This window comes from Glandiceps talaboti, chromosome 7 (assembly GCF_964340395.1).
Source record: "Glandiceps talaboti chromosome 7, keGlaTala1.1, whole genome shotgun sequence".
Classification (NCBI taxonomy): Eukaryota; Metazoa; Hemichordata; class Enteropneusta; family Spengelidae; genus Glandiceps; species Glandiceps talaboti.
The window spans coordinates 25549362-25568812 of record NC_135555.1 but is presented as its reverse complement, the minus strand read 5'-3'; the positions used below and the strand labels follow the sequence as shown (position 1 = coordinate 25568812).

General features: G+C 35.4%; 1 protein-coding gene across 1 annotated transcript in view; it reads right to left on the bottom strand.

Annotated features, from left to right (window-relative positions):
• LOC144438205 (phospholipid-transporting ATPase ABCA3-like) overlaps nucleotides 1-19451 on the bottom strand; it is a 136359-nt gene that overhangs the window by 71174 nt on the left and 45734 nt on the right. The window contains exons 15-22 of the mRNA XM_078127249.1: nucleotides 15781-15860; nucleotides 12503-12784; nucleotides 11016-11134; nucleotides 10127-10273; nucleotides 9582-9671; nucleotides 5691-5875; nucleotides 4521-4757; nucleotides 2244-2339 (exon numbers count right to left, since the gene is read on the bottom strand). Coding sequence (XP_077983375.1) covers nucleotides 2244-2339; nucleotides 4521-4757; nucleotides 5691-5875; nucleotides 9582-9671; nucleotides 10127-10273; nucleotides 11016-11134; nucleotides 12503-12784; nucleotides 15781-15860 — 1236 coding nt within the window. The remainder of the gene's footprint in view (nucleotides 1-2243; nucleotides 2340-4520; nucleotides 4758-5690; nucleotides 5876-9581; nucleotides 9672-10126; nucleotides 10274-11015; nucleotides 11135-12502; nucleotides 12785-15780; nucleotides 15861-19451) is intronic.

The following is a 19451-nucleotide window of genomic DNA, read 5'->3' as shown; positions in this document are numbered from 1 at the left end:
GAAATAGTAAAGTAAACATTATAGTTAATTAACAATGTACTGTTCTCACTGTGTCAGCTATTAATGAGGACAAATCTACACATTCTCAACAAAGTTAAGCTCAATCTACTGGGTAATTTCAGAGTTGAAGATTTTTGAGGAAAAGCAATGATATAGATAACACTTCTAGAAACATCTCACCAAGTTTCAAACTCATTCACTTAGTACTTTTTGAGATATAAGTTTTTGACCAAAAATGAACATTTTTACACCTAATTTGCATATCACTCATGGAATCATGGTATGCTTAATATTTCTTTGTCCATACATCCCTAGATACATTCCCATTAAATTTCAGCCCAATCTGCTCAGTAGTTTTGGAATTATAGATTTTTAACCAAAAAGACACATTTTTAGCCCTAATTTGCATATCACTGATGGAATCATCCCGTCATGGACAAATCTTACTTTACATCCCCTTAAGAATATTCCCACCAAATTTCGCACCAATCTGCCCAGTAGTTTCTGAGTTTAAGTTTTTTAACCAAATATCACATTTTTTGACCCAAATCACACATCTGTGATGCGATCATTTTGATTTGAACAATTTCCCAACTAGACACCCAAGGTAATGGACCCACCAAATATCGTGGCAATCGGTTCAGCGGTTTTAGACTTTAAGTTGTTTACACACATACACACACACACACACACACACACACACACAGACAGACAGACAGACAGACGCCGGGCGATCCCTATAGCACTACTGAAACTCAGTTCAGTTGTGCTAAAAATGTACCTCAAATTTTGGTCTGCCCACTTCAGTCTTTGTCAACAGATTGACTAGCTATTATTCAGTACATGTGACCTTACAGACATGTACATGTGAGCCTAATATGGGGTCAATCAGTTCCAGTTTGTGTTTGCAACAAGCGACATATCGGTCAGAATAGCTCTGCTGGTTTTTTTTTATTTTATTTTTTATTTTGGTGACACGTAGAAGTGGTTCAGTTCTTCAGCTCTTCACTATGCAGTTTTGTTTTAGCGATGCAATAAAGTGGTTAGTGGTTCATATGATGTCTCAATGTAAAACACATTTTACACAGAAGTTGGTAATTATTTTTACTTGCCAAATGTTTGCATTTTGGAAATGGCAAGACACGTTCATGTCGTTTAACTTTACATGTGAACTGTCGGCCAATAAACAAAATTTGGTTGATTCACAGTCCGCAGTTAGACTGCTCTTGCATAACTTCAACCGCATGCCTTCCTTACGCAAGTTGTCTTAATTCTGGTTCACTGTCACTCCAAATTGCACGACAATATAGAATTAATCACAAGTTACATGTTATCTGAAAACATCACATTTTTATAGTGGGTCTGAAGTGAGATTTTAGTGAGTACCAAGAACGTCCTGTGTTGTTACTTGCTGTGGAAAATCGCCCGGTCAAATGAGGTCAGCTTCAGCTTCTGGTCGAATCAGGATAGAGTATGCAAATAAGGACGTTGCGGACTGGCTGATTATGTAGAAGGGGTGCAGAATTTGGATTTGAAGTTTACAACCCTGTTTCGAATAAACGCTTGTCACTTCATGCATTTGGGCGCCCAATGCGTAGAATTATGACTGTAGCACATATTACATTGCTTGTTTGACGTCAATAGTGTCTTTTGAAAAGTGGCAGTTTACTTAAAGTCTCGTCGACTGATTTCCAATATGGCATCGGTCATAATGCTCATTAACATATTCATTTTTTTTTCAAATTACAAAAAAAAAATCATAAAAAATAAAAATGAAGATGTGCTGACTTGAAATTAACAAACCTGAGTAAGCTACCCCCTGCACATCAACACACCAGATATCAAAGCAATCTGACAATAAGTTTTCACGGAGATGATGAAAATGACAATTTATGAAAAAAATCATAAAAAATTGAAAATGGCACAGATCAACTTGGCATGAACAAATCTGAATAGCCTCCCCCCAGGGAACATGCACACCAAATATCTAAGAATACTGACTGTCACTTTCGGAGAAAATAATGAAAATATAAATGATTCACTCTACTCTATACTCTATACAACCTATACCTAAAGCTACGCTTTCAGCTTTCGCTGACAGCGGAGCTAACAAAAGTTCAATTGGATATTATTTTCCTCTTGAACTTTGAAAGTAACATGTTTACAAATCTTGCCAAGTAGATGATGATGCCATAACGTGATGACAGCACTACTGACTGTGGATCTCTTACTCTCAAATATACCTGGATTTTTTATTAGTATGGATGGTGGTGTTGAATCAGTAGCTTCTACAAACTGAGATGAAGTACCAACTTGAGGAAGATTATAAGATTTGGTATCTGAATCAAAGACAACATGTCCATGGAAAGCAGCATGGAAAATGAAATGGATTAGACAGAATGGTTAGTGATATGAACAAATTTTGTTAGCATGGAGGAGAACAGAGCTAACTATGGGATGGAATATACTCACTGCACTAGACAGGATAATTTGAATAATTAAATAATACCTATCATCAATGATTTCTAGATCCATTTACCTATAGTTATCATCAGTGAGTGTAAATTTGTAGGGTCAACCAACATTACTTGTATTTCAAATAATGACTTTAATAATTCAGCTGGTTGCAAACACCAAAATAACACAATTATAAACACAAACAGATCAAAATCAGTAGATAGAAATAACAACTTATAGTGACTGCTACTCACATTTTAACCAGATTCAGCTGGCACAAGTTGTGCACTTTTTGAAATAAATGACATGAGAATTTTTTCATATTTTTTATGTAAAAACATAGTGTATATATTAGTGATGATCAGCAAAACCAAATTAATAATCTTCAGAGATTAAGATTGTATGGAACTTTCATACTTCAAATCATCAAGTGTTATTTACTAGTATTAGAACTATGTCCAGTGCAATGAGTATTTTCTTCATAGCAAGTGCTAGTAATAGGTAGTTTTGTTAACTTACTAATTTGACCAGTGACTTGTTAGTAAAGCTCAGAAGAAATGCAGCAACTGTTTATCAAGGCTGAGAGTAAAACCAGTAACTTGTTAGTAAGGGCTTAGGACAGAGAGAAAGACAATAACCATCTCCCCCCACCCCCTCCAAAAAAAATCCATTACTTTTATGTGACTGAATGGAGACAATAGTTGTTAAAAATTGTGCCAACAAATAAATACTATAAAGTGTCTGATAATGCAGGAAATTGCTGAATATTGATAACTGAACCAGAAGATCAGAGTCAAGGTCAAAGGTCAATCTCGCAAAAGAAAGTTTGACACTTGAATGTAGTCTCTAGCTATGTATCAACAGTTTTAAGTTATGTGGTAAATAGATTGCTCAATACAAATTTGGCTGCTGTTGAATAAAAAGTTATATGAGCACCAAAGTAAAGCATGTGTATGTTTATCTGGTTCTATATTATCTATAGACATGATATAAAAGACATTAGCCGCACATAATTGCTACAAAGTGTTTGCAATATGTAGTAATAGCTTAATTTTGATGGTCTACCCTGTAGGTCAGGGTCAGGTCAAAGGTCACTGTCATACAAGAAAACTTGCTTGTGATTAGATGGGGTTAGACACTTGAATGGAGTATCTACTATTATATGGGGTTAGACACTTGAATGGAGTATCTACTATTATTTTGAGTTATGCATTATAATAGTGAGTTTCTACTACAAATATGGCGGCCATTCAGTATAAAGTGATAACCGCACAAAACCAATGCCTGTGTACATTGTATACATGATGTAGTTCTTTTCTTCAATATTTCTTGTAAAGATGATTTAAAAGAGACCTGGCAGTTGTAATTCGCAATATGTAAATAATACAATGTATCTGTGATAGGCAGGAATTGGCTTGATTTTGATAAGTGACCCTGAAGGTCAAGGTCAAAGGTCAAGGTCTCAAAAGGTAACTTGCATCTTCTAATATCATGGGGTAGACACTAGAATGGACTGTCTATGTATTAAAGTTTTTGAGTTACCGGTATGCAGTAAAAACATTGATTTGTAACTACAAAGATGGCCGGTCAAACTTGCAATGCATATATCAAAAATCAAAGTTACATACATTTGTCCCATGTAATATATCACCTGTGTGGCAGGTTTAAAGATATTAGATATTGCATATCTTATGACATATTACAGATGCATGGACACATGGATGAAGCCCATTGTAATAGTCCCCTGAAAGACTGAGTAATAATAATAATCTATATAACTATAATATATATGAACTGAACATTCAAGATAACAAAGGGTATTATTTGCAATATTTATAGTTACTTCTTTTCATGACAAGAAACTACATGTATGTATCAAAGATACTGTGCCTTCCAGTATTCATCACCACATAATAACAAGTATTACAAAGATGTTTTATGCAGATTGAATAGCAGCAATTTTGAAATAATGTGCTATTTTGGCAAAATTAATAAAATAGGTTTGGCTTAACAAGTGTGTATAACATAGATATGGAAGATTTTTTTTTTTTTAAATATGTTACCTTTATGTGAGTCAACAACCAAAGTATCTGGCAATGAAGACATGTCAATCACTGCACTCTTAGATCCTACAGGCTTTACCAATGTTGTGTCATCAGAGTCTACATCATTTGTTGCCATGCCAACCCCATTTTCCTCATTTTCTGCCTCCTCTGCCATTTCACCGACCTTCATGAATACTTCCTCCATGGTTGTGACAGACACACCATAGCTATTTATACCCAATGGTTGTAAATTCTCTGTTATAACAAACAAACAAACAAACAAACAAACAAACAAACAAACAATGTTATGATTATTATATTTTTGTCATTAAAATTGTGAACTGAAGTTGACTATTTCATTACTTTCTGTTGACTCAGTTTTTGCTGTGTTGTCTGTGCTTATGACCAATAGGAAATGGAATGAATCAAGCACTATTTGAAGAATACAAATCATCCTTTTTTACCTACACCATATCAGTTTGCCATTCTTTTATAATACAAACTGAATTATGCAATGGACAAGAAGTCAATTTTGTACTTTGATTTATTCAATATAGATCAGGTTGTGCCTCGATGTGATGTTGTATAAATGTTACATAACATATTAAGTTTACTAATTTCCAGAATTCCAAACTTGGCTAAATCAGATAGGAGTACAGACACTAATTTACAACTTCTGTGACTGATGTTTCCAATATATGATTGATTGTCAACTTTGCTCTATTCTCAGTCTTAAATCAACATAACAAAGGAATGCAATCAAGGAATGACCAGCATATATGAGAAAGCATTAGGTTGTGGACAGTCACTTCATGGTTCTACAATAACTAACTTTCATTACAAGCAATTCAGATAAAAACTGGGTTGAAACTTATTCTACAATCATCATTCAGATCAGCTCCTTACCATGGAAGTCAGCAGATAATACCTATCAAATAGCTTACATCATTATAAATGTCAATTTTAAATGGTGAAGTAATAGTGAAAATAACACTACTATAACTTTACTTTGGCCTCCCTTACTATGATACAGGCATGTAAAATTATAAGTAAAGATGTCATTACAAGTAATTGGATCTGATTGTATCATTACTTCTGTAGCATTGTCCAGAGTCATCAATAACTGCAATCCAACAGTCTTTGCATTCATGGGTAACAATGGCAACCATAAATCAATTAATATCTAACCTTCCAGGTCCTTGAAGAGGGCAGTGAATACTGTTGAGTTTTCTCTGGGAAGGATATATGACAACTCTGCTCCAACATCACTAACCATTGCAGCTGTTGGTACATATGATTTTACCATGTTATCTATAGCAGCTTTGTCTACCGTGTCTCCTTTCACCAGGTTCATATGATAACCAATACCAAATCTGAAAATCAACTCTAGACTTTGTAATTTATGTTTATAATAAAAAGTTACCTATTTACAAAGTTTCAACAAGAATAACACTTTTTCCATCACAAAAGTTATACCAGGATATTCCTCTCGGCAGGGTCTTCCAGGCAATTTAATTGATATTATCCAATGTAAGTAGCTAAAATACGGCCAATGGCATTGTAGCACAACTGTACAGGTATTAAAAATGTTTATCCATATGCTAGTCCATGCTAACAATAGGTATTCATTTGTTGAATTACTATCCAGTTGTCTATCCAACCATGTTACTATCTTTGAGATATATGCGATCATTTGGCTATTGCTATGGGCGTGGTCATGTTCCTAGATATATTTGCACACATTTTTGAATGTTTTTGTTCACTTGTGTATGAAATCCTGATATTATCTTTGAAATATACGTGATTATTTGGCTGTTGCTATGGGCGTGGTCTTGTTGCTAGGCACATTTGCATACATTTTTTGAATGTTTATTCATTTGTCTTCCAATTCCTGTTTGTTATCTTTGCGATATATGTGATTATTTGGTTGTTGCCATGGGAATGGTCATGTTGCTAGACAAATTTACATACATTTTTTGAATGTTTATTCATTTGTCTTTTATTCCTGTTATCTTTGTAAAATAAACCACTGCTTGGCTGTTGCTATGGGCGTGGTCATGGTTGCTAGGGTATTTGCATATATTTTTTGAATGTTTACTCACTTGCCTACCAGATGATGTTTTTATTTGACCAAAATATACTGCCATTTGGTTGTTGCTAAGGGCGTGGTCATGGTTGCTAGGGCCAATTTTGCCAAAATGTTTTGAAGGAAATCTGCAGGATAACACTTTTAGAAACTTCTCACCAAGTTTCAGACTATTGACCAGGTGCTTTTTGAGATACAAGTTTTTGACCAAAAATGAACATTTTTACACCTAATTTGCATATCACTCATGGAATCATTGTATGCTTAATATTTCCTCATCCATACATCCCTAGATGCATTCCCATTAAATTTCAGCCCAATCTGCTCCGTGGTTTTGGAATTATAGATTTTTTACCAAAAAGACACATTTTTAGCCCTAATTTGCATATCACTGATGGGACCATCATGTCATGTCTTAGTAAAACCACCCTGAAGAATGTATCACCCATATTTCAGCCCAATCTGCCAAGTTGTTTTTGAGTTTAAGTTTTTTGACCAAAAATCACATTTTTAACCCAAATCACAAACCGGTGGTAAGATCATTTTGATTTGAACAATTTCCCAAGTAGACACCCGAGGTAATGGCCCCACCAAATATCATGGCAATCGCTTCAGTGGTTTTTGACTTTAAGTTTTTACACACACACACACACACTTTAAGTTCACACACACACACACTTTAAGTTCACACACACACACACACACACACACACACACACACGCACACACGCACACACGCACACAGGCAGACAGACAGACACACGCCGTGGGATCCATATACCACTACTGAACCTCAGTTCAGTTGTGATAAATATATTGCTGCCAATCAGTTAACGAGTTGACCACTCTCCAAGAAAAAAAAATGTTGGAGTCTGGTAAAATCAATATCTGAATTTATTTGTTTAATTGTACCAGTAAACTTTTATAATACGCAATAACAAATAATTACAAAAATCTGATTCTTTATATATACAATTAATCAACAGCATGTAAACTATTCCAATTGTGGTTACAATCTGTTTTAGACATAGTAACAACCCACTACACATTAACACTTACTAACCTGTTTTAGACATAGTAACAACCCACTACACATTAACACTTACCAATCTGTTTTAGACATAGTAACAACCCACTACACATTAACACTTACCAATCTGTTTTAGACATAGTAACAACCCATTACACATTAACACTTACCAACCTGTTTTAGACATAGTGACAACCCACTACACATTAAGTTACCAATCTGTTTTAGACATAGTAACAACCCACTACACATTAACACTTACCAATCTGTTTTAGACATAGTAACAACCCACTACACATTAACACTTACCAATCTGTTTTAGACATAGTAACAACCCACTACACATTAACACTTACCAACCTGTTTTAGACATAGTGACAACCCACTACACATTAACACTTACCAACCTGTTTTAGACATAGTGACAACCCACTACACATTAAGTTACCAATCTGTTTTAGACATAGTAACAACCCACTACACATTAAGTTACCAATCTGTTTTAGACATAGTAACAACCCACTACACATTAACACTTACCAACCTGTTTTAGACATAGTAACAACCCACTACACATTAACACTTACCAACCTGTTTTAGACATAGTAACAACCCACTACACATTAAGTTACCAATCTGTTTTAGACATAGTGACAACCCACTACACATTAAGTTACCAATCTGTTTTAGACATAGTAACAACCCACTACACATTAACACTTACCAATCTGTTTTAGACATAGTGACAACCCACTACACATTAACACTTACCAATCTGTTTTAGACATAGTAACAACCCACTACACATTAACACTTACCAATCTGTTTTAGACATAGTAACAACCCACTACACATTAACACTTACCAACCTGTTTTAGACATAGTAACAACCCACTACACATTAACACTTACCAACCTGTTTTAGACATAGTAACAACCTACTACACATTAACACTTACTAACCTGTTTTAGACATAGTGACAACCCACTACACATTAACACTTACCAATCTGTTTTAGACATAGTAACAACCCACTACACATTAACACTTACTAACCTGTTTTAGACATAGTAACAACCCACTACACATTAACACTTACCAATCTGTTTTAGACATAGTAACAACCCACTACACATTAACACTTACCAATCTGTTTTAGACATAGTAACAACCCACTACACATTAAGTTACCAATCTGTTTTAGACATAGTAACAACCCACTACACATTAACACTTACCAATCTGTTTTAGACATAGTAACAACCTACTACACATTAACACTTACTAACCTGTTTTAGACATAGTAACAACCCACTACACATTAACACTTACCAATCTGTTTTAGACATAGTAACAACCCACTACACATTAACACTTACCAACCTGTTTTAGACATAGTGACAACCCACTACACATTAACACTTACCAACCTGTTTTAGACATAGTAACAACCTACTACACATTAACACTTACCAACCTGTTTTAGACATAGTGACAACCCACTACACATTAACACTTACTAACCTGTTTTAGACATAGTAACAACCCACTACACATTAACACTTACCAACCTGTTTTAGACATAGTAACAACCCACTACACATTAACACTTACTAACCTGTTTTAGATATAGTAACAACCCACTACACATTAACACTTACCAACCTGTTTTAGACATAGTAACAACCCACTACACATTAAGTTACCAACCTGTTTTAGACATAGTGACAACCCACTACACATTAACACTTACCAACCTGTTTTAGATATAATAACAACCCACTACACATTAACACTTACCAACCTGTTTTAGACAGTAACAACCCACTACACATTAACACTTACTAACCTGTTTTAGATATAGTAACGACCCACTACACATTAACACTTATTACCAACCTACTTAGTCACTTCAAAACCTAGATTCCAATAAGGTACCTTCACTATAATCTTGTTACCAACCTGTTCTTGAGGAATAGTGATGACCCACTACACATGATCTGTCCATTTGCCATGATAGCTATTCGATCTCCAAGAAGATCAGCTTCATCCCTGATGAGATGGAAAACAATTTGAGAGAGAAATCAAGTTTAACACTCAGATACATGCACTGTAGTTTAAACTCTGACAAAGTAATATTGATAGCACGTTTAAACATGAGTCAATAACCGGAGTCTAAAGTAACATTGCATCATACAAGAATGGTCAAATAGTAACATTTCTGGTTTCCCTTGACTTGATTCATAATTCCCACAAAAATCAAAATGTTGTAAAACTTAGAATGTTGCATGCTACTTTTCTTCTACTTGTTATTTTACTGTCCATATGAGTAGTCATCATCAAAAAAGGAGTGGACTGGAAAAAACGCAATGCCTGATGATATGACAAAATAATTGTTTCACAGACTTTTTTATTGGACTTTGACAACACTACTAAGAGGCAACAATGAGTCATCGACAACCTATCACCATGGTTTGTAACTGAACCATAATTTTAAGTTGACTTACATGAAGTGTGTGGTAAGAACCATAGTTCGTCCAGTTTTATGCTTCAACAGAAGTTCCCAGGTAGCTCTTCTGGCATATGGATCCATACCAGATGTTGGTTCGTCCAAAATCACAATCTTAGACCCACCAATCAGAGCAATAGCACAGCTAAAATAGATCACACTCATTGTCAAAATAGATCACACTCATTGTCAAAATAGATCACACTCATTGTCAAAATAGATCACACTCATTGTCAAAAAAAGATCACTCTCATTGTCAAAATAGATCACTCTCATTGTCAAAATAGATCACTCTCATTGTCAAAATAGATCACTCTCATTGTCAAAATAGATCACGCTCATTATCAAAATAGATCACACTCATTGTCAAAATAGATCACTCTCATTGTCAAAATAGATCACTCTCAATGTCAAAATAGATCACTCATTATCAAAATAGATCACACTCATTGTCAAAATAGATCACACTCATTGTCAAAATAGATCACACTCATTGTCAAAATAGATCACACTCATTATCAAAATAGATCACACTCATTATCAAAATAGATCACACTCATTGTCAAAATAGATCACACTCATTGTCAAAATAGATCACACTCATTGTCAAAATAGATCACTCTCATTGTCAAAATAGATCACACTCATTGTCAAAATAGATCACTCATTGTCAAAATAGATCACTCTCATTGTCAAAAAAGATCACACTCATTGTCAAAATAGATCACACTCATTGTCAAAATAGATCACTCTCATTGTCAAAAAAGATCACTCTCAATGTCAAAATAGATCACACTCATTGTCAAAATCAAACCTTTCATTTATTATGATGATGAATAGTTGACTGTGATCATTGTGAGTACTGTGAGTGTAATCATAAAATTTACCTCAGTTTTCTTTTCATTCCACCTGATAATTTTTGAGATTGCCAGTCAGTTTTATCAACCAATTGCAAATCTGCTATCATGGAGGTAACTTCAGATTTGGCCTCAGGACCACTTTTACCCTACATGTACATGTATAAGAATTACAAACACATTTATTGTAAAACTCTCACTATATCATGACATATCTATGTATTTTTGTGTACTACGTGTAAAACAACCAATAATTGGTACTTCAAGGTAGACCATGTCTCAATGACAAATTTCACTTCAAATCAGTTTTTGAAATTTCTCCGAACTTTGCCATATAAATTACAAGCTAATTCCTGTTTTCTGACCTCATTAATATTCATGGTCTGACCTCATTAATATGCATCACAATACCCTCAAATCAATCACAAAACCCTATTATCAGTTAAAGCCAGTACCCTAAAAAAGGTGTGTACCAAATTTCATTTGAACTGAGTGGTGTTTTTAAGAAAACGATGACAGACACACAGATGAGATTGACTTCACAATGCATATAATATAACCTTCCCTTACCTAACATGGGAGGTAAAAAACAGTCAATAAAAGTAGTTTCTAAAAAGATCAAACACTTTAGATACAACTTAACAAGTGACTTATTGGTTGGATTAGTTTTGTTATTTTTTGTTTTGGTAGGTATATAGTGAAAGAGATGGACAAGGTACAAGCCTCAGATGTGTTGTTAGGATTGTCATACACTAGACATAGTCCCCAACTGGTGTCTTATGCAAATTTGAATGGTTTCTCTAGATACAAAATAAATAATTTATTGAAAGATTTGCTATTTGACCTTGAATATGGAGATCAAAGTCAAAGGTCAAGATTTAAAAAGAAAGCTTACCTTTTTGTCAAGGTCAAAGGTCACTTTCTAATTAGAAAGGTCATTGATAATATGAGGGTAGGCACTTGAATGGTATCCATAGGTATCAAATTTTTGGAGATAACATTTTTTTATCACGAATATGGCTGCCATTTTGCTATACAGGTCAAGGTCGCGAAATTAAGAGAGTCACTGAAGTTTAAGTGCATCACAAAGTAACACTGAAATCATGATTACAATATCATCATCACTTTGACATGTTTGATTCAAAGAGCTATGAAGATAACCCAAATTTGACTATTTGACCTTGAAGAAGACTTTCAAGGTCGAAGGTCAAGGTCTAAAAAGAAAGCTCATACATCAACTGTATAGCAAGTTAAAATCTTTCAAACAAAATCTATCCAAAGTTAAAGCTTTACAAAGAAATTCTTCATTTGATGCGTAGTAAAAGTAATTAGTAAGTAAGTAAGTACGTTTTGCCACTATTTTTCTCATTCATCAAGGCATGGTTAATTCTTTTTCTGATGAGTTGAGTTTAATGCCAATTTACTTTCGCTCCTTCCAGACCTTCCCAATAAAAAATATGTAAAGTGTGTAAATGCCATGGGAGATTGACAAAATGTGAAATTTCATTTGATCATACCTTCAAGGAGATGAAAAAATCCAAATGTTCCTTGACAGTCAGTCTATCATACAGTACATTATGTTGTGGACAGATGCCAAGGCTGTCTCGAATTCTGTCCATTTCATTGAGGATGGAGTATCCATTGACCATTGCACTGCCATGACTTGGAGGGAACAGACCAGTCAAGATAGACATTGTAGTGGTCTTACCGGCACCATTGTGACCCAGGAGTGAAGTGATCTGACCTTCAAACATATTCAGACTTATTCCATCCACAGCTAGTTTGCTACCAACAGAACTCTACAAAGAAGGCAAATGAAAAACACTTACAATGGTGTTATAGTAGTTACAGTAGAGTTTGGGTAACAACTGAAGTGAGGGTTTGATATTGGTGGGACAGAGATCATCCAGTCTTAGCAAGTTGATTGATAACAGTTACTTCTGAGTCTCTGTTGCTATCTTTGCACATGTTACTGTAGCTTGCTTGTTGCTATGGGCTATGGTTGCTATGCATATATGTGTTTATTTTTATATGCGCCATTCATCACATTATTGTTATATCTTAGCCAAAATTTAGCCATTACCAGAGGCATAGTCATGGTTACTAGGCATAGTGTTTATTTTCAGAATGATAATTCACTTGACTACCAATCCAAGTTGTCATTTTTGCAATGTATATTTACAATACCTCGTGTGACTGTTGCTATGGGCATGGTCTTAGTTGCTAGGTATATTGGCATGTTCCTGAATGATTTATTTTTGCTAACTATATAAACCTTCATTTCCTGTTACTATTAATGTGGTCTTTATTGCTAGACAAAAGTGGGTGAATTTTTAATAGTATAAATCAGTCTGTAAAAGTTCTTATCCTAGATTTTAGATTTTACCATAACTGAAATTGTAATCATATGTTGAAGTGAATGCAAAAACAAGTGAATTTAATTCATTATAATGATGATTTTGCACATGAACACTTTTCCATAAAATAGCGCTAATGCCATTGTAGCATAACTGTAGTTTTTTAAAATGTTTACCCACATGCTTATTCATGCTAAGGTTTAGGTGTTCATTTGCTGAATGATTTATCTACTACCTGCCAAAGTACTATATGTGTTTTTGCGAGGTAAAAAAGTAACAACACTACGTCCTCTTTGTCCTACATTATCGGCTTGCAGAAGGTGTTCCAAGTTCAATTATTTCAACCTCTTCTTATATCGTAGGTAACGTCAATCAAGGTATGAGTTTCATAATTTCAGTTCACCTTTTATCAATGTAAATTGGTCATGTGAGAATGCTTTACAATGCACATTGTATATCCTTTCACCAGATGGTAGGCATTGCTAATGAATACTGATCTAAGGTTAGAAGGTCATGCCTTAACCAATCACATTGGTGCCATACCTAACTTTGAGTATACTGCTCATCAATTCACAAATAACATTTATATTCCCGGGAAATAACAAGCCTCTGCCATCAATAGCATATATTTTGATGAAAAATGGGGAAATTATCAGTCACAAAATGATAGAGTTATACACACGCCAATAAACAATGAACATGAGTGCATAGTAGCCAGGAAGTGTATTCAGACTCCTGTAAACGAGTAAGCTTATACTCATAACCCAACATAAATTCTGTTGATTAATATTTATGTTCATGTGTATATGTTAATTCAGAAATGGTTGAAATTTAATTGAAGTTTCATATGTTGTTGACACCATACATGCAATCAGTCACATACAAAATGCTAGAAGAGTGTCAATATTGCCAGAGTAAACACACATATTTTACTTCCACATTTACTGGCAACTTGTTGATGTTAACACAAGGGATCTTCAGCTATCTGTCTCTAGACCATGTCTAGACCATTCTAAACAATTTAGTGTGCATTTGCTGTTCTTCAAATTTAAGTTATTATTAATACAACAAGACTTTGGTTATGGGCTATGGGGTTTCCGTACGGCAACAATCCCAAGTACGCGGATGCACGGGGGACTAACCCGGAAGCGAGTCATTCCCAGCCATACGTTACAGTGGTAACACTCGTTCATGTTCGATTACCTTTCACAAAGAAAACACAACGAAATGGTTGAAGTGATCTTTTTTTTATTTTTTTTCATCACAACAACAAAATCTCCGGGATCAACAGTGTTGTAAACTAAACCAGAAAGAATTATCGGACTGGCTAAACTTCCCGCTGAACTGGAGTAAGGTCCAAGTCCAAGTAAGCCTTGACAGTACGTGAGAAAATCTTCTCAAAATAGCGATAAAACTTTCAAAATATAACTTATACTAAATCAAGAAGGGGTTTCACTCGAAAATGGCAATTCTGTGAATAATGACACTCTGAACGCAGCGATTTCTCAGACAGTGTTATCACTGTAACGTATGGCCGAGAATGACTCGCTTCCGGGTTAGTCCCCCGTCCATCCGGGTACTCGGGCTTGTCGCCGTATGGAAACCAAGATGGCGATTAATACATTTCTTCCCTATAAAGTACTGGGTGTCATTCCACATGAAGCCTGAGAAGTGGGTAGGCAGAAAGGCCCTGGGGGGAGGGCCGCACAGGCTTTGAAGGATGAGATTCGTCCTCTGGAAGGATGACCAGCACGTTTAGTACATACGTTAACCATAACAAAGCGGATATGTCCTATAAAATTTATTAATATAGCTTAGAGTTTTAATGAACAATTTGCATAATTAATGATTTTAGGTAACTAGGTTGTATCTTAAAAATACAAGCTTCAAATTTCGTATAATATGGTACATCACACCATAATAATACGCACCTGTCCTATGAAGTTTGTTCCTACAACTTTTACCTTTAATGAGTATTTTGAATAGTGAACGATATGCAGTAATTATGCAGTATCATGCACTCTTCAAATTCCATATAATTTGGCATATACATTAACCAAAGAAGGCACGCTTGTCCAAAAACAAAGCCTGTTACCATAGTTTTTTTAGTTTAATGAGTTATTTGCATAATTAGTTATTCCCTTACGGGAGGCATTCAGTTTACATCTAGTTGAGTTTAAGTTGTCAAGTCGTACATGCGCGCGCGCGCACGCACACACACACACACACACACACACACACACACACACACACACACACACACACACACACACACACACACACACACACACACACACACACACACACACACACACACATGGACATACACCAAACCATACCTATAGCACTACTGAACCTTATCAGTTCAGTTGTGCTAAAAATGACTATTACATGTAATTCTTTCGGAACACATTTTACAAATTAAGTTAACTACATACCTTATAGACCTTGGTTAGGTTGTTTATACTTATACCAGTGGCAAGGTCAGTAGGCTCTTGTTCAAAATTCTTACTGTGTACTTTATCAGCATCAGGAGTAACCTGTGAAATGAATTACTTGACTGTCAATAAGATGACATGTTACATCTATATAGACATCATAAAATTAAACATCATTTATGAAACTATTTTGAGATATTGAGATCTGGGGCGCATTCGGTAGACAAAACGGCCACAGATGTTTCAAAGCGTTTTGTTCCTGAATGACTAATTGTCACAGTTTTTCGCGGGCAACCCAGGACAAAGGAAGGCGGAAGAATGACGTGACTCACCAAAAAACATCATTTATGAAACTATTTTGAGATATTGAGATCTGGGGCGCATTCGGTAGACAAAACGGCCACAGATGTTTCAAAGCGTTTTGTTCCTGAATGACTAATTGTCACAGTTTTTCGCGGGCAACCCAGGACAAAGGAAGGCGGAAGAATGACGTGACTCACCAAAAAACATCATTTATGAAACTATTTTGAGATATTGAGATCTGGGGCGCATTCGGTAGACAAAACGGCCACAGATGTTTCAAAGCGTTTTGTTCCTGAATGACTAATTGTCACAGTTTTTCGCGGGCAACCCAGGACAAAGGAAGGCGGAAGAATGACGTGACTCACCAAAAGCCAAGATGGCGGCCACAAATTCTCACTTTATCGACAAACTTGAGTTTTTGTGTAGGATTATTTAGTGCACATTAGTTTTGATTCAGCACTACAAAAACTTTTCTACTATTTTGAGATCTTGAAATCTGTTCTCTAAGATTTCAGATATTGAAATCTGTTCTCTACTATTTTCAGATCTCGAGATCTGTTCTCTACTATTTTCAGATATTGAGATCTGTTCTCTACTATTTTCAGATCCCGAGATCTGTTCTCTATTTTCAGATCTCGAGATCTGTTCTCTACTATTTTCAGATATTGAGATCTGTTCTCTACTATTTTCAGATCTCGAGATCTGTTCTCTATTTTCAGATCTCGAGATCTGTTCTCTACTATTTTCAGATATTGAGATCTGTTCTCTACTATTTTCAGATCTCGAGATCTGTTCTCTACTATTTTCAGATCTTGAGATCTGTTCTCTACTATTTTCAGATCTCGAGATCTGTTCTCTATTTTCAGATCTCGAGATCTGTTCTCTACTATTTTCATACTCAATGTACACACAGTGTGTACATTGTAATCCTCATACCATAGTCTCAAGGTACACACAATGTGTAGACAGGTAATCCTCATAGTGACTTTCATGGAAAGTAGCATGTTAACTTTGTTAAGTGTATATATAAACTTAAGTTTGCAATATACTTGAAAGTACACTAAAGCTCTGCAGTAAAATGGTTTAACTCAACACAGTTTCAGTACCAATTTATTTTCAGTCATTCTTTAAACAAAGTTTTGTTACAGCTCAGCCCACACCATGACCGTCTGAGGCTACAGGTACATATATTTCTAGAGGACACAGTGTTTTTGACCCTCACTATCTCTATAGAGGTATATCAACATATAAAGAGATACAAATGACAGGTCTACCATCACCATATCTTACTGACAAGACCCCTTAATATGTCATTCATATTCCATCACAATCTAACCAAGTCATGAGGCCCCTTATGTCATTCATATTCCATCACAATCTAACCAAGTCATGAGGCCCCTTATGTCATTCATATTCCATCACAATCTAACTAAGTCATGAGGCCCCTTATGTCATTCATATTCCATCACAATCTAACCAAGTCATGAGGCCCCTTATGTCATTCATATTCCATCACAATCTAACTAAGTCATGAAGCCCCTTATGTAGTCTATTTTCCCACTAGCCTATTTAGACCACCTTAACTAGTTTGTACAGTTAGGGTTGGAATACAAATAGAGACCACCTTCACTAGTTTGTAGAGAGTTGTAGAGTTAGGGTTGGAATACAAATAGAGACCACCTTCACTAGTTTGTAGAGAGTTGTAGAGTTAGGGTTGGAATACAAAAAGAGACCATCTTAACTAGCTTGTAGAGAGTTGTAGAGTTAGGGTTGGAATACAAAAAGAGACCACCTTCACTAGTTTGTAGAGAGTTGTAGAGTTAGGGTTGGAATACAAAAAGAGACCATCTTAACTAGCTTGTAGAGAGTTGTAGAGTTAGGGTTGGAATACAAAAAGAGACCATCTTAACTAGTTTGTAGAGAGTTGTAGAGTTAGGGTTGGAATACAAAAAGAGACCACCTTCACTAGTTTGTAGAGAGTTGTAGAGTTAGGGTTGGAATACAAAAAGAGACCACCTTCACCAGTTTGTATAGAGTTGTAGAGTTAGGGTTGGAATACAAATAGAGACCACCTTCACTAGTTTGTAGAGAGTTGTAGAGTTATGGTTGGAATACAAATAAAGACCATCTTAACCAGTTTGTAGAGAGTTGTAGAGCTAGGGTTGGAATAGAATAGAATAGAGACCACCTTCACTAGTTTGTAGAGAGTTGTATAGATAGGGTTAGAATACAAACAGATACCATCTTAACTAGTTTGTAGAGAGTTGTAAAGTTAGGGTTGAAATACAGATAGAGACCACCTTCACTAGTTTGTAGAGAGTTATAGAGTTAGGGTTAGAATACAAATAGATACCATCTTAACTAATTTGTAGAGAGTTGTAGAGTTAGGGTTATAACAAAAATAGAGACCATCTTAACCAGTTTGTAGAGAGTTGTAGAGTTAGGGTTAGAATAGAATAGAATAGAGACCATCTTAACTAGTTTGTAGAGAGTTGTAGAGTTAGGGTTAGGGCTGGAATAGAATAGAGACCATCTTAACCAGTTTGTAGAGAGTTGTAGAGTTAGGGTTAGGGTTGGAATACAATAGAGACCATCTTAACCAGTTTGGAGAAAGTTGTTGAGTTAGGGTTGGAATAGAAATAGAGACCATTTTAACCAGTTTGTAGAGAGTTGTAGAGTTAGGGTTGGAATAGAAAAAGAGATCATCTTAACTAGTTTGTAGAGAGTTGTAGAGTTATGGTTGGAATACAAATAAAGACCATCTTAACCAGTTTGTAGAGAGTTGTAGAGTTAGGGTTGGAATAGAATAGAATAGAGACCATCTTAACCAGTTTGTAGAGAGTTGGAGAGTTAGGGTTAGAATACAAATAGAGACCATCTTAACCAGTTTGTAGAGAGTTGTAGAGTTAGGGTTGGAATAGAAATAGAGACCATCTTAACCAGTTTGTAGAGAGTTGTAGAGTTAGGGTTAGGGTTGGAATAGAATAGAGACCATCTTAACCAGTCTGTAGAGAGTTGTAGAGTTAGGGTTAGGGTTGGAATACAATAGAGACCATCTTAACCAGTTTGGAGAAAGTTGTTGAGTTAGGGTTGGAATAGAAATGGAGACCTTTTTAACCAGTTTGTAGAGAGTTGTAGAGTTAGGGTTAGAATAGAAAAAGAGACCATCTTAACTAGTTTGTAGAGAGTTGTAGAGTTATGGTTCGAATACAAATAGAGACCATCTTAACCAGTTTGTAGAGAGTTTTAGAGTTAGGGTTGGAATAGAATAGAATAGAGACCATCTTAACCAGTTTGTAGAGAGTTGGAGAGTTAGGGTTAGAATACAAATAGAGACCATGTTAACCAGTTTGTAGAGAGTTGTAGAG